Source organism: Neomonachus schauinslandi, chromosome 5 (assembly GCF_002201575.2).
Source record: "Neomonachus schauinslandi chromosome 5, ASM220157v2, whole genome shotgun sequence".
In the NCBI taxonomy this organism is placed as follows: Eukaryota; Metazoa; Chordata; class Mammalia; order Carnivora; family Phocidae; genus Neomonachus; species Neomonachus schauinslandi.
Window position 1 is genome coordinate 149,177,103 of NC_058407.1, and position 17,205 is coordinate 149,194,307.

Here is a 17,205-nt window from a genome sequence, read left to right on the forward strand (position 1 = left end):
TATTGTGGAGCATCTGGAAATATCAGTCCCGGGTGCAGAGGGATGCTCCCGAATCATTCCACATGGAACAGTCAGGTGCATATAGATACAGCATAGAGCAGTTGTGTTATGACGTGCTTATGAGAGCTATACAGAAATCAGGGAGCTTTTAATAGACTTTTCTTCCATTTACTTAGTTCATTCATTCACTCAACAAATATTTACTGAGTACCTACTGTGTGCCATTCCATATTGCAGCTCTGATGAGTCGAAAGTGAATAGAGCACATTTCTACTCCGTGGATAGACTCATGTAAGCATGTGAATTGTAGTAAGTTGTAGTACACACTTCTTATAACTATTTTTAAAAGATTTTATTTATTTATTTATTTCAGAGAGAGCGAGGGCACCTATGAGTGGGGGGAGGGCCAAAGGAAGAGGGAGAGAGCAAGAAGCAGATTCCTGCTGAGCGTGGAGGCCAACCCTGGGCTCAGTCCCCCAGAACCCTGAGATCATGACCTGGGCCAAAGGCAGATGCTTAACCGACCGAGCCACCCAGGCATCCCCATGTAGTACACACTTCTGGTGAGTATAATGGAATGACATCTCTGGAGGATGGTTTACTAAAAGGATCAGGTGCCTTTGACAATGTGCATATCCTTTGACTCAGCAATTTCACGTTTAGGAATTCATCCTAAGGGCAGAAAGGATGTCTCCAGGGCTTTAGCTGCAAGACTTTTCTCACAGTTTTCTTTTTTTTTTTTTTTTTTTTTTTTTTTTTTTTTTTTAAAAAAGATTTTATTTATTTATTTGAGACAGAGAGAATGAGAGACAGAGAGCATGAGAGGGAGGAGGGTCAGAGGGAGAAGCAGACTCCCTGCCGAGCAGGGAACCCGATGTGGGACTCGATCCCGGGACTCCAGGATCATGACCTGAGCCGAAGGCAGCCGCTCAACCAACTGAGCCACCCAGGCGCCCCTCTCACAGTTTTCTTGATCATCCCAAGAAGTTGGGGATAACCTGATTTCCTCAAAACCAAGGAGATTGGTTATGTAAATTATTCTACAGGTAGTGGGAATGCAATGGAGGATTTTAAGCACATGAATGGCATTGAATGTGTGTGTGCTTCAGGATAATTTTAGAAGCAGTGTGGAGAATGGTCTCTAGTGGGGGGAAAACAGAGAAGATGGTTTTTGCAAGAGTCTAAGTGAAAGATGATGCAGAAGTGAGCTAAAGCAAGGCAGTGGGAATGGAGGGGACAGCTGGATTTGGGAGAGGTCCCTAAGGTAGAATCAGTAGGATTTGTTGACCAACTATCGTTGTGGGTGGGTGGAGAATGTGGCATATTGGAGAGTGAGGTACTGAGGAAAAAATGTGAGATTTCTAATTCAGGTGGAGCAGGTTTGGGGGAAGATCTAAGGAGTCTGATTTTGAACATGTTCAGATGGAGGTTATAATCCTGGCCATTGCCATGGTGATTTCTTGAGAAGAAACGAAAGCTTTGAGAGGTGGTGTGAATGGTGGGTAAGTGTTTGGCCTCTGGGACTGGCGGGCTGAGATTGAGTGCAGGTCCTGCCACTTATTAGTAAGCAATTTTCTTACTTATTAGTGAGGAGCTCTCTGAGCGATAAGCCCTCATCTCATAGGATACTGTTCGGAGTATAGAATTAAGAAGGGTGGATCTTGTAAAGTGCCCAGTATGTAGTAACCACTCAAAAAAAAGTCAGTTCAAACAAAACAAAACAAAACAAAACAAAACAAAACAAAAGGGGCGCCTGGGTGGCTCAGTCGGTTAAGCATCTGCCTTAGGCTCAGGTCATGATCCCAGGGTCCTAGGAATGAGCCTTGCATCAGGCTCCCTCTGCCCCTACCCCCTGCTCATACTCTCTCTCTCAAACAAATAAAATCTTTAAAAAATATATTAAAAAAACAACAACAAAAAAAAGCACCATAATACAGGGAGAGTCACCATGCACCCTGGGGATTTTTCTCAGACTCCCTCCCTACCCTACACAGGCACGTAGCCTTGGCTTCTCTCATAATAACTTCATGTCCCTGCACAGCCGAAACACCTGATGCCCTCTCCTTGAGCATTTCATGCAGAAGCACCAGCCCCAGCTCTCCAACAGATGCAGGATTTCAGGTCCTAAGTCTTGGGTATATATTTCCTTAGCTTCTTTTCACTCTCCTAAGCCTCTTTCAAGAGTGTGCTTGAAAGTACACAGTGTGCTTTCTGGAACTCTCTTTAACTCTATTTGCTCTTCCAAATCCATTTCCCTCTTTTATCAATTTTCCCAAGACGGCTGGGTATTTCCAAGAGGTGGGGGGTGGGGCAGGGTGGTGGAACATGGGAGAGGAACGGGGGCTGAAGATGGAGATCGGAAGCCATTGGTGTCGGGGCCACCACAAAGGATAGTTTTAACTAGGAAGGGGTGAAGAATGAGAAGAGCTGGAAGGGGATAAACACTGGAGAACCATCACTGAAGGGGGTGAGGGATGGAGAAAGAGCTCGTGAGGGAGATGGAACAGTGGGGGCTGGAACCAGAAGGACCAGAAGAGAGGAGTTCTGGAAGGCAGGTGGGGCGGGAGTTTAGAGTACAACCTCACTAGGTTGTATTTTTTTGGAGAGATCAAGTAGGATGATGATTGAAACAAAGCTATTGGATATGACAAGAAATAGGGATCTTTGAGCCACTTCAGTGGAATGGAGAGAGGTGACTTGCCTGAAGGTCATGAACTAGTCAGTGGTGTAGCTAGGACCCCATGCACACTAGAATGTTAGTAGTGTCTCTTGTGTGTTTTGGAAACTAAGGATATGTTATTTCATTGTTCAAGAGATAAAACCCTAAATCCCAAACTCTTACTTAGGTGCTTAATTCGATATTCACTTCTCCCTAAGCTGGGAGGAGGTCTGTTGACACATTTGGTCTATTGTACCCCATCTGTATTTATTTGAGATGCCTAACAAACACATCCAGATTTGCTTTATGGGAGCTTATGAGCTCCTAAGACATCGATCACAGGCTTTACAAACAGAACAAACCAACAAAACAACCCTGTTCTGATGACAGAAGAGAACTGTGGCACTCCCAACTCTGCATGATGAAAAGTATACAGTTCTGCTTTGGAACCAACCCTCCTGGGCCCCCAGCCGTAGGCAACCACTCACCTGCTTCCTTTCTCTATAGAGTTTCTATAGATGTGCTTCCTCTATAGACATACATCCTAGGTATTCCATATAAATGGAATCATGCAATACACATGTGGGCTGTTATGACTGGTGTCTTTCACTTAGCACAGTGTTTTCAAGATTTATCCATGTTGTAGCATGCAATCAGTACTTCGTCCCTTTTTATAACCAAATACTATTGCACCCTAAGAACATGCCACATTTCATTTGTCCATTTGTCTGTTGATGGACATTTGTGTTGTTTCTAGCTTTTTGGATCTCACGAATCATGCTGCTACGAACGTTGGTGCGCACATTTTTATATGGTTGTATTTTTTTCATTTCCCGCGGGTGCATAGCCAGGATTGGAATTGCTGGGTCCTATGGTAACTGTGTTTACCCTTTTGAGAAAGTGCCAGGCTGTCTTCCAAAGTGGCTGCGCCCTGGTACATTTCCACCCGCAGCACGTGAGGGGTCCAGTTTCGCTCCTCAGTATCTTTTAATAGATCTCTGCTTTGTTTTGGAGACCTCATGGGTAAATGCCCTAAAGGTGAGAACTCCAAACCATCAGCCAGCACAGTGTAGTAGTAGTAATAATGATAAAACCAGCAAAGACAATGACAGTTGTATCGGGGCCCTCCGATGTCATGTCACGCGTGGTCTCAGTACCCCCCACATAGTGTCTTTAGAGGCTTAGAGGTAAAGAAAGTGAAGCTCAGGGAAATTAAGTGATATGTCACACGGGGTAACACTGCTTGCAGGTGGCAGTGTGGGGGCTTGAACTCAGATGCTCCAGATTTCAAAGCCTGTGTTCTTGAACACCGTGCTGTTCCGATAAGCTGGGTGTCGCATCCATTTGCAAATTGTTAGCACGCCGGATAAAGGATCAAATTATGGAGCTGATATTGCATTATTTTCCCTTTCAATCAACCCAAATGACAGTTATAAAAGTGTGTGGCACTGGGCCCCGTGGCCGCCCTGGCCCTTTGTAATCATCCAGCATCCCCTACGAGTCTGGCATTTCCACAAGAGTGAGGCACCCAGCCAGGATGGGAAGCCAGGGCTGGAAAGAGCCACTTAATAATTCCATGCAGATGGTTAACTTCAGCCAGTTACTGAACTTGAAGCATTACCACCCTAGACTAATGCAAACAGACAGGGTTCTGGGCACGATTGTGGCAGGGCTCCTGTTGTCCCCTAGGATTACAGAATTGTATTACTCACACATTTTTAGAAACAGAATTCATCTGTCTTTCATCGATGCAACAGCACGTGCTCAGTAGAGATGATTGGAGAATTCAGAAAATTAAAAAGGAAAAGATTTTCCCCAACTCTCCACTCTTAGAAATGACCACTATGAATATTGTTATGTATTTGCTCCTCGTCTTTTTATTTTCCACGCATTGAAAACATTATTGATTTTTTTCCTGATTATGAAAGTAACACATATCCCTTGTGGGAATGTTGGAGAATTCAATCAAAATATTATTTGTTATCTCGACAGTTCATAGGTAGTCACTCTTAACGCTTTGGTATATGTTGTTTCAGTGATTTCTTTTGGGGCTCCTGGGTGGCTCAGTTGGTTAAGCATCTGTCTTCAGCTCAGGTCATGATCCCAGGGTCCTGGGATTGAGCCCCACATTGAGCCCCACATGGGGCTCCCTGCTCAGTGGGGAGTCTACCTCTCCCTCTGTCCCTCCACCCACTTGTGCTTGCTCTCTCTAATAAATAAATAAAATCTTAAAAAATAAGTGTTTTCTTTTACTGGATATATTTATATGTGAACAGATAACAAAATTGGGATCACAGTATTTTTCATTTAATTTCTACTATTATCACTTTATGAAATACTTAGTATGATTGAGATCACAGTGTACACTTGATTTTAACCAAAAAAACAGGAACAATAGGGCGCCTGGGTGGCTCAGTTGGTTAAGCGACTGCCTTCGGCTCAGGTCATGATCCTGGAGTCCCGGGATCGAGTCCCGCATCGGGCTCCCTGCTTGGCAGGGAGTCTGCTTTGTCCTCTGACCCTATCCCCTCTCATGCTCTCTATCTCATTCTCTCTCTCAAATAAATAAATAAAATCTTTAAAAAAAAATTATAAAAAAAAAAACAGGAACAATAGCCCATCCTTCGATATTACAATGTGTTTTCTACTTTTCCCTTTCACATTTTGATGAACCTTGTGTTACAATGTTTTCCCCATGACATTTCAAACGCTTTGTAAACATAATTTTACGTAAGTACAGAATTTATTTAGTCATTTCCCTTTTGTAAGATATTAGACTTTTTCCACATTTTACAGAAATTATAAGAGATACCTTGTGTGTGAGTATTTTTCTTAATATTTCAAATATTTCTTAGGGTAGATTCCTAGGAGGTGAATTATTGGATCCAAGAGGTCTGGCTCTTTTTTCTTTTCTTCTTTTTTTTAAATTATTACATTAATTTTAATTTAATACAGAAAAGTAGGTAGAATAACATGACAAAGATCCCTGAACCTACCAGCCATTTTTTCTTTAATTTTATTTATACCTTTTATTCAGTTTTTAAATTTTTATTTTATTTTTATTTTATTTATACACTATTTTATTCAGTTTATTTATTTATTTTTATTTTTATTTTTTAAAATTTTATGATGTTATGTTAGTCACCATACAATACATCATTGGTTTTTGATGTGGTGATCCACGATCCATTATTTTTGTATAACACCCAGTGCTCCATGCAGTACATGACCTTCTTAATACCCATCATCAGGCTAACAAATCTCCCTTCTCCCCTCCCCTCTAGAACCCTGTTTGTTTCTCAGTTACTTAGTTTTTTTTTTTTTTTTAAAGATTTTATTTATTTATTTGAGAGAGAGAGGGAGGGAGCGCATGTACAAGCAGGGGGAGGAACAGAGGTAGATGGAGAAGGAGAAGCAGACTCCCTGCTGAGCAGAGAACCCCATGTGGGGTTTGATCCCAGGACCCTCAGATCCTGACCTGAGCCGAAGGCAGATGCTTAACCAACTGAGCCACTCAGGTGCCCCATTTAATTAGTTTTTAATATTGAGATATAATTTCCAGTAAAGGACATATATCTTAAGTGGCTTTCTCAATGAATCTGCATAGTCACATATATATATCCATGTAAATTATATATATGTGTGTATATTGATACACACACGCACATCCCACTATGTCATCATTTCAATACATTTCTAGTATTTTAACAAGTTACCCTTCTCATTTATTTGTTCAGTAGCCCCCTAAAAGTAGCCACTATTCTGACACTTATCACTATAGATAAATTTTGTCTGTTTTTGAACTTTATATGGATGGAATCATCAGTCTGTACTATTCTGCATCCGGTTTCCTTTGTTTAATATTAAGTCTCTACAAGTCATCCCTTTTTTGGTAGTTGGTCTATTCTGTTGCTGTGGCTATAACCACAAAAAAATATGTATATATCATAAATGTTAGCGAGGATGTAGAGAAATTAGATCCTGCATACACTGCTGGAGGGAATGTAAAATGGTTCAACCACTGTGGAAAGCAGTTTGACTGTTTCTCAAAAAGTTAAACATAGAATTACCATATAACCCGGCAACTGCAGTCTTCAGTACCTTAAAATAGGTAGTCAAACAGATATTTCTATGCACACGTTCATAGCAGCACTATTCACCATAGCCAAAAGGTGGAAACAACGCACATGTCCATTAACAGATGAATGGATAAACCAAATGTGGTGTATTCCTACAATGCAATGGCCATCCAAAGGAGGGAGATACTGATTCATGCTACAGCATGGATGAACCTCGAAAACAGTATGCGAAGAACAAGAAGCTGGACACAAAGGTCACAAAGTGTATGATTTCATTCATGTGAAATGTCCAGAACAGGTTACGTTCATAGAGAAAGAAAGGACTGGTGGTTGCCAGGAGCTGGAAGGAGGGGGAATATGGGATAACTACATAATGGGCATGGAAGTCTCCTGAAAATGTAATGAAATGTTTTGGCACGAGATGGGGTGGGGGTTGTACCACACTGGGAAAGGACAATACCACTGAATTGTTCACTTCAAAATGGTTAATTTTAGGTTAATGTGACTGTCACCTCACTAAAAATATTTAATAGAGTCAAACTTAATCTTTGTCTTTAAGGTTTGTGTTTTGGGGTCTTAGGTAACATGAGTTTCCACTGCAAAAGAATAAAGATATTCTTCTATGTGATCTTATACATTTTAAAAATTTTGCTTTTTCTCATTCAGGTCTTTAATCTACCTGGAATTTGTATATATGATATGTGTATGTGATATGTGTATACATGATAGGAAGTTCAAGATTGACATTTTTATTTTAGTTTTCCATTTTGTTAGGCATCTATCTCACCATTTAGTGAAGAGTCTATCCGTTCTGTACTCATTGGTAATGCCTCCTTTGTCATATACCAGCTTTCCAAATACATGTGGGTCTATTTGGGGGCTCTTGATTTTCTTCTTACGTCTTAAGGTTTTACAATAGGTTTTTAAAAAATATTTTATTTATTTATTTGACAGAGAGAGCGCGCACGCTTGGGCATGAGTGCATGAGCAGGGGGCGGGGCAGAGGGAGAAGCAGACTCCCTGCTGAGCATGGAGCCTGATGTGGGACTTGATCCCAGGACCCTGAGATCATGACCTGAGCAGAAGGCAGACTCTAACCGACTGTCACCCAGGTGCCCCACTGCCAGGTTTATTTTAAAGTCTTATTCCCTATGGAGATTTCAACTACAATTATCACTGAAGAGAATTGCCATCTTTATGAGACTTATTCTGGACCCTTGAATGTGGCATATCTATCTCTTCATTTTTTCTGTTGTTTAGCAATGTAACATAAAAATCATTAATTAATAGTCCCAGTTGACACAAAATAATAATTTTCTCCTCAAAGGTTCTTGAGGGGGTTTTTTGTTATTATGATTATAACCTTAAGTTTGATTAATAATGTACAGAAATATTACCATTTGTGTATGTTTATCTTGTTTCCAAAAACTTAGCCTTATTAATTTTAATAGCTTACATGTGGATGTGCTTGCATTCTTTTTGCTTGCATTTTTATATAGGCAATTATAGTGTCTGAAAAAGAAAGTTTTGTTTCTTCTGTTTCAATTCTTATGCCTCATTTATTTTTCCTATCTAACTAGGCTAGGATCTCTCAAAGTGGAGATGACAGGCATCCGTGCTTTGTTCCTGACCTTAATGATCAGGCACAGAGGTTCAACAGTAAATGTTGAATGTTTGTTTTTGATTTTTGATAATTACTCTCTGGAAGGTTAAGGAAATGATCTTCTATTCTTAATTTGCTAAGAAAAAAAAAGACATGTATGTGACTGCTAATTTTTTCAAATGCTTTTTCTGTATCCATTAAGGTACTCCAACAGGTTTTTTTTTTTTTTTAAGATTTTATTTATTTATTTGACAGAGAGAGACACAGTGAGAGAGGGAACACAAGCAGGGGGAGTGGGAGAGGGAGAAGCAGGCTTCCCGCGGAGCAGGGAGCCCGATGCGGGGCTCGATCCTAGGACCCTGAGATCATGACCTGAGTCGAAGGCAGATGCTTAACGACTGAGCCACCCAGGCACCCCCCAACAGGTTTTTTTTTTAATCTGTTAATATGGTATATTATATCAATAGATTTTCTGATACTGGGACATTACTACATTTTTGAAATAAACCTCATTTGTTCGCAATGTATTTATAATTTTTTTATTTATAATTTTGTACCTGTGTTTATAGGTGAGCTCACTCTAGAATTCTTTAACTGTACCATTCTAATCTAGTTTTGATATCAAGGTCATATATTGTCCTCATAAAATGAGCTCTGAAACAATTTTTATGAAATAAGGATTATCTGTTATTTTGTTAAAGCTCACCTATAAAACTGTTTGGGCCTGATGCCTTTGTGGGACTAAGGAGGAAAATAAATTTTTATATTAAGAATTCAGCTTTTGGGGTGCCTGGGTGGCTCAATAGGTTAAGTGGCTGACTCTTGGTTTTGATCTCAGAGCCCTGGGATTGAGCCCTGAGTCAGGCTCTGCACTCAGTGAGGTGTCCGCTTGAGGATTCTCTCTCTCCCTCTCCCCCTCCTGGAATTTGTATATATGATATGTATAAGTTTTTGTATTGATTATTGATTTTTTTAATTTCTTAAATACATTTTAGTAATTTACTTCTTAAAGAAATTTATCTTTCAACCAATTAAAAAAAAAACTACCTGTGTTTGTATTATGTATCCCTTTTCATTCTTAATATTACTCATGAGTGCCTATCCTGGTGAGTCTTGAGAGGTTTGCCGTCTTTATTAGTATATTCCTCCCAAGGAATCAGCTTTTGGTTTTGTGGATCTCCTCTATTGCTTCTTGGTTTTCTATTTTTTTAATTTATGCTGTCATTATTATTTTCTTTTTTCTACTTCACAGGTTTTATCTGTTCTTATTTATTTATTTTTTTAAAAAGATTTTATTTATTTATTTTAGAGAGAGAGAGAGCGGGGTGGAGGGGCAGGGGGACAGGGAGAGAAAGAGAATCTCAAGCAGACTCTGTGCTTAGCATGGAGACTGATGCTGGTTTGATCTCATGAACCTTAGATCCTGATTTCAGGCAAAATCAAGAGTCAGATGTTTCACTGACTGAGCTACCAGGCACCCCATCTGTTCTTTTTTATTAAAGTCTTTTGAGTTGAACACTTAACCCATTTTTTTTTACCATTTTAACCATTTTTAAGAGTATAGTCAGTGGTATTAAATTCATTCATTTTTTGCAGCCATCACCACCATCCATCCCCAAAACTCTTTTCATCTTGTAAAACCGCAAATCTATACCCATCGAACAATAACTCTCTATTCTCCTCTCCCCCAGCCCCTGGCAACCAACATTCTACTTTCTAGCTCTATGATATTTGACTTCTCTAAATACCTCATGTAACTGGAATCACACTATATCTGTCTTTTTGTGACTGGCTTATTTCACTTAGCATCATGTCCTCAAGGTTCATCCGTGTTGTAACATATTGCAGAATGCCCTTCCTTTTTAAGGCTGAATAGTATTCCATTGTATGGCTAGACCATGTTTTGCTTATCCATTCAGGGAGCCCGATGTGGGGCTCGATCCCAGGACCTTGGGATCATGACCTGAGCCGAAGGCAGACGCTTAACGACTGAGCCACCCAGGCGCCCCCTTACCCACTTATTTTAGTCTTACATTTTTTTTAGAGCCAGTTGGAGTTTATTATTTTTTTAATTTAAATTCAATTAATTAACATATAATGTATTATTTGTTTCAGGGGTACAGGTCTGTGATTCATCAGTCTTATATAATACCCAGTTGCTCATTTCAACACATACCTTACCCAATGTCCATCACCCATTTTGGTTAATGCAGGCATTTAAGGCTATGCATTTACTTCCACCAAAACTTACAAGTTTTGATATGTGGTACTCTCACAGTTATTCAGCTCTAAATATTTTATGATTTTCATTCTTACTTCCTTTTTCTCTCATGGGCTATTGAGAAGTTGATTATTGATAATAACTTTTTTAAAAAAAGATTTATCCATTCATTTTGAGAGAGAGAAAGAGTGCCTGTGTGGGTGGAGGGGCAGAGGGAGAGAATCCTCAAGCAGACTCCCTGCTGAGTGCAGAGCCCAATGTGGGGTTCGATCCCTCGACCCTGAGATCACAATCTGAGCTGAAACCAAGAGTTGGACAGTCAACTGACTGAGCCACCCAGGCAACCGTATTGATAACAACTTTTTAAGGACACTTACTACCAGTGGCTAAATAATTTTCTTAAACAGGTAGGCCATGCTCCACTTTTCCATAAGCCAAATGGATACGAAAAATTGCCCCAGATGACATCTTAAAAGCAACAACAAACAACAAACAAACTACTCATATCCTATAGGGTCTTTCCTACCCCTCCTGCCATACAAAACACCATATCAGTGCAGTATAAGACGTCAGTATAAGAAAGAGGCTAAGTCTGGATTCAATTGCCGACCAGGCCACTTGGTAAGTGTGGGACTTGGAGCAAATCATTTTTTGCACCTCAGTTTCATCCTGTGTAAAACAAGGCCGACAAAATAGTATCTGTTTCACACAATTATTAGGAAGTGTTTAGCACCTAGCCCTCATTCAGTAAACTCTTACTAATTTTTATCAATTTAGCTGCTGATTTTACTTTGTACTTTCAATGCTGCCCTGCTGTGTGAACCCCTGAGTTTCTGGAAAGTAGAGACCCGTGTTCCAAACAGCTTTGTTATAATTGTGTTATATATATAAATTGTGTTATAACTGTGTCCAAAGTATGTTCCTGTCTCTCTCAAGTTCATGCAAACACCTACGGAGCTGACACGGGGCACCTGCGTAACAAGACTGTCCCGTTTCATAATTCCAGTTATGGAATTCACGCAGAAGCAAACCCTAGAGATTCTCACAAAAATGCACTCAACCCAGCCCAGAACCCACAGATTCAAGTCCACACTCAGGCTTCTGCACACTTACCACCAAAGATGGATCCATCGCCCACAGCTAGAGATGCGCTCACCAGTCCCACTCAAAACCTAGCAGCCCTGACAGATCACAAGCAGCACAGCGTGCCCTGGCAAAGCATCACCACCGGCTCCAGCATGAGCAGGGGCCTTGTTTTTTTACTTCCTTTGGGTTGGTTCTATTTTAGTTGTTGTTTGTCTGTTGCGCTTCTTAGAGTTATCATCTGCCCCTCTTTCTCTCTACCCAACCCCCAAACCCCCCTCCCTCCTCCATTGCGCATGCGCCTTGCATCCCTCTCCCCTGCAGGGTACCAGTCAGCGCTCCCCAGCCCTGGCGGCGGAAGAGATGGAGCAGCGTCACGAGCGCCCGGCCCCTTAAAACGCTGCTGGCTGGAGCCGCCTCCCTCCCTGCAGCCCGCGGCGGGGATGGAGTAAAGGGGGACCCGTCGACCTGCCCGCGGGGATCAGCGATGGAGTTAAAGCAATCTTTGTCCACCCATCTGGAAACCGAGAAGCCTCTGAGGCGCTATGGGGCGGTGGAGGAGACGGCGTGGACAGCAGAGGGACTGGGGAGAAGTGAGTACTCGGCTGGAAGGGGGGTTACAGTTGGGGATCCGTGCGCTGGAGCCGGTGGTCGTGGGAGCTCAGGGGATCGCGGGGAGCGCACCAAGGGGAGCGCCCCCGCATTGGGGCTTTCAGCGCGGGGGGGATGCGCAGCGCTGCGCAGCGACGCGCTCTCCCGCGAACCTTTTGTTAAGGGGGACCCTCCAGGCTGGGCTTCACGCGGAGGCTCGGGAAATCGCGAGGCAGCAAACCGGGAGCCTGGGGGTGAACTCGGTAGTCCCGGATCCGTAAGCTCGCAGCTGGTCTTGGAAAGTAAGGTCTTTCCCGCAGCCGAGCGAGGAGAGTCGGCTCTCCGCCCGGGATGCGCTAGGACACTGGAGCGGTTGGACCATCCTGGAAAGCGCCCACATCCCTGGAGAGGGGGGAGTGTCCGCTGGGTTTCTGCCGTGTTTCTCCCCCGGGCGCGAGGTTCAGGGCACACCTGAAATTCCCAGCGTTTCTTCCCCCGCCTTGTCCTGGGTCGCGGGTGGGAGGGAAAGGGTTAGGGGAAGGTTAACCCTGTGCACACCCTTCTCCTTTCTCCCTTGACTCATTCAGTCTTTGGTTTGAGTATAATCCTGGAAGGCACTTCGGAGACGCGGTGACTTTATTTGCTGAGTCTCTCTACGGTATTTAGGTGTCAGCAGTGTTTACAGATAAAAGAAGGATTTTTGTTTTTCATGAATAGGACGCAGCGGTTAAAACTCCTGCTTTCAAATAGAGAGGCAGCCTCAAGGGCCCCAGGGGCACCAGCCCTCCCTGCAAAGCCAGGGCTCTTTGTGGTGCCCCTGCCTTTGCCTTGCTCACCCTAGCACGGTGCCTCCTGCTGGGCTGGGAAGGGCCTCTTACCTTTCTCAAGGACCCTCAGCTTCCTGCCTTGGCTCTGGGTAACCATGCTTAGCACCAATGGCAGATTTATGTTGGACCAAAGTATTGTGAATGTGCTTTTCTTTTTTTTTTTTTTTGCCTTGACCTGGTAGAAAATTGTGTGTGTGTGTGCATGCGTGTGTGTGTGCTCTTTCTCCACACCTGTTATGACAAATTCAGAAAATCTTCCTAGAATGGCTCAGCTGTATTCTGGTTCTCAAGGGTTCAAGTTGAAATCACAATCAAATGTCTTAGTTCTGCACCTGGCACCCACGGTGCTCCCAACCTCTTTCCTTTTCTTTCTCCTTTTAAAATCTGGGTCCTTCCTCCTGGTTCCTCCTTTGAAAACCCTTTTTGGCTTTGGTACTTTGGCATGACCCCCGGGCTGAGGGGCTCTGCTTCCTACAAGCTCAGAAAAATCCCCACAATGGTTGCCCTGTATTGATAGATGGTCATGCACCAGGTCCTGTGCTAAGAACTTTAAGTGCATCATCTCATTCAGTCCCCACAGCTACCACCCGAGGTGAATATTGCGACTGCCCTTCCACAGTTAGAAAAACCTGGGCTTGCTAGGTGCTGTGACAATGAAGCTTCAGAGTTAGGATTTGAACCCAGAGCCCCTCTCTGCTTTTAACATGAAGGTTTATTGCTTTTGCAGTTTCAGGAAGCTCTCTCAATCTGTTGAGAGAGTCCCAGAACACACACAAATATGTGGCCACCCTGTCGGTCTCTGGAGCCCCCAGTGGCCTTGAAAGAATGCTGGGTCTTTGCAGAGTAGAAGCTGTGTTCAAATACGCTCTGAGTTTGAATGCTGGCTCTGCTCCTCCCTGGCTATGGGACTGACTTGAGGCATGTTTCGAAGCCTTACTCTGCCTCTGTTCTCTGAAATGGAGATGATAATAGGACCTACCTTATGGCTCCATTGCAAAAACTCAGTAAGAAGATATATGTCAAGCTCAAGGTAAATGCTCAGTATGTGTCGGCTACTTTGATTATTTTATTACTACATCTGTAGAAGCAACAGATTCCATCCTTTCATCCTTCGCAAGGGTTTGCATAAAACAACACTCTGGACTCAAACTGCCGTGTTGGTCAGTTCCCTAATAATTCTCTTACAGCTTTTTATTTCTTGCCATTTTGTTAGGACAGTTTTCAAACGTACAGGAAAATCGCACCGAACACCTAATTTATAGCATTTTAGCTTCTGAAATTTTTTTCCTTCTGAGTCTTAGGCTGCAAACTGTTAAAAGTCTGATAGAAAGGCTTTCTCATCTTCTCTGTTCCAAACCATCAAAGACTCTGACTTTTGCTTCCTATTCACATACAAGACCACAGTTTCTGATCTCCTTCTGCAATGGATCCCCAAATCTGCTTTTTTGTTTCCCATTCAAACTTGAAATATTCTTAAGGCACTGATCCAGAGTCCCCCTTTTGAATCATAAATCTAGGATTGTTACCTTTAGAAAGCTTTGATCTCTGGACTCATGTCTGCAAACTGACCTTTTTTTAAGTCTTTTTTTTTTTTTTAAGATTTATTTATTTATTTGAGAGAGAGAGAGAGAGCATGAGCTGGAGGGGCAGAGGGAGAGGGAGACAGAATCTCATGCAGACTCCACGCTCAGTGCGGAACCTGACAGAGGGCTCAATTGCACAACCCGAAGGTCTTGACCTGAGCTGAAACCAAGAGTTGGACACCTAACCGACTGTGCCACCCACGTGCCCCCTGACCTTTTTTGATCCAAGTAGCTTTTTTTGAACTCCCTCTCAACTTCCCTGGGATCTATGGATTCATACCATAACATGTTGGACCTCCATTTATTTTTTAATGATGTGTGAAAATTAGTACTATTGATTCTATGGAATAACAACTGCCAAGCCAATGAAAGTTGTAATGCATGAAATGCTGGAGGCAAATAAAAAGAGGCCCATTAAAAAGAAACCATGCTTGGAGCTCCTGGATGGCTCCATTGGTTGACCATGACACTCTTGATCTCAGGGCCAGGGGTTCGAGTGCCACACTGGGCATAGAGATTACTTTAGAAATAAATAAATAAAAATTTTAAAAAAAGAAGACATGCTTTAACTTCTACCTATATTTAAATATTTTATGTTAAACGTTGAGTATGTGTTACTTAAAAACAATTTTTTAAAAGGTTTTATTTATTTATCTGACAGAGAAAGAGAAAGCACACAAGCAGGGTGAGAGGCAGAGGGAGAGGGAGAAGTAGGCTCCCCAACGCGGGGCTTGATCCCAGGACCTGAACCGAAGGCAGACGCTTAACCAACTGAGCCACCCAGACACCCCTTAAAAAGAATTTAAAAGGGGGGGAAGATTGCAGAACTGGTCATTTTCAGTATAAGTTGTATTAACTATTATCTTCAATTTTAACTACAGTTTTTGGATGGAAGATATGTATAGTACAGCAGCAAAGAATGGGAATTTTGAAGTCAGGTTAAATGGGTCCAAACCAGCTTTAACACTTTGTTGCTTTGTCACCCTTGGAAATTGTTTTTTTTTTAAAGATTTTATTTATTTATTTATTTAACAGAGATAGAGAGCGTAAGTAGGCAGAGCGGCAGACAGAGGGAGAGGGAGAAGCAGGCTCTCCTCCGAGCAGGGAGCCCGATGTGGGGCTCGATCCCAGGACCCTGGGATCATGACCTGAGCCGAAGGCAGACGCTTAACCGACTGAGCCACCCAGGCGCCCTGTAATTTTTTTTTTTTTAAAGATTTTATTTATTTGTCAGAGAGAGTGAGAACATAAGCAGGGGGAGCTGCAGGCAGAGGGAGATGCAAGCACCCTGCTGAACAAGGAGACCGATGCAGGACTCGATCCCAGGACCCTGGGATCATGACCTGAGCCGAAGGCAGATGCTTAACCAACTGAGCCACCCAGGAGTCCCCACCCTGGGAAATTGTTGAACCTCTCTGTGTGTCAATCACCTTATCTGTAAAATGGGGATATGTTGGTTTGAGACTTTGGGAGCTTCCCCAAGGTGAAATTCAAAACCGGCCCCCCATACACAGAGAGGAAGGAAGGAGAGACAAAGAAAGAGTCAGGACGCTCCAGATGGCATGAGTAATAAGCAAGGAAATTTATAGGTGGTTGCAAGACCAGTAGAACTCCATACCTGCCCGTCAGAATCTTAAAAAGTTTTTATGGAGGCCTGAACAGGGTTCAGTTTTGTGTACTTCCAGATGGTCTCCATAACACCTTACTCTTTCAAGGCTGTGCCCTTGGAACAGCTCTCACTGTGAAAATGCTTGTACTTTTCAAAGACGGGGAGGGGGCGAGAAGTTTCTAGTTGCTGGGGTGGGGGGCAGCTCTTGGGTCAAAGGGTGGTCATGTCCTCTCCATAACCTCCCCCTGCAGGATAATAATCATAATGACCACTTCAGGCTGTGGGAGGATTAAATGAGACAATGTATAGAATGCATTTAGCACAGAGCCTGCCACACCGTAAGTGCTCAATCAGTGCTGAATAGTTGTCATAATAGGACATAAGCGGATGGCCTCCGACAGCATGGGAGAAGGTTATTCCAAGCTCACCAGTTGGTTCTTGCTTGTGTCCATTGCTTTGTAAATTGCAGATGATGATTGTGTATACACCACGTTCCTCCTCATGGGAATGTATGGAGGAATGGCTTTTAAACCCTTGTAAGCCACCTGGTATTTTCTCCTTTGAGAAGGATTCCAAGCAATTGCTTCCATCCACCTTAGACAGCATTTCCCCACTAGCAGTGAGTTAGTTTTCTTTTTTTTTTCTTTTTACTCAGTTGGAAAATGGATAGTGACATTTCAGTGTGGTTAGATGTATAAAAATATTGCTTTCAACCAACTGTAATTAATTGTGAGAGACACAAAGACAAGGTGACTTTTGAAAAAAGCGTGGAGCTTTTTAAAAGCACAGTTGTCTGTGGTCGTAGTCATTTCATGATAGGTTTGCATGTCCCATAAGGGATGATCAAGATTTCAGACAGGGCAAATGCAGGGTGTGTGTGTGGGCGGGCGGGGGGGGGGGGCCGGGGGGGGGCCGGGGGGAGGGGGGCCGTGGCACAGCGGGGAGGAAAT

General features: G+C 42.8%; 1 protein-coding gene across 1 annotated transcript in view; it reads left to right on the top strand.

Annotated features, from left to right (window-relative positions):
* The first annotated feature begins 12,132 nt into the window (after positions 1-12,132).
* Positions 12,133-17,205, top strand: part of BMERB1 (bMERB domain containing 1) — a 114,801-nt gene continuing 109,728 nt past the window's right edge. The window contains exon 1 of the mRNA XM_021698288.1: positions 12,133-12,238. Within this exon, the coding sequence (XP_021553963.1) occupies positions 12,133-12,238 (106 nt within the window). The remainder of the gene's footprint in view (positions 12,239-17,205) is intronic.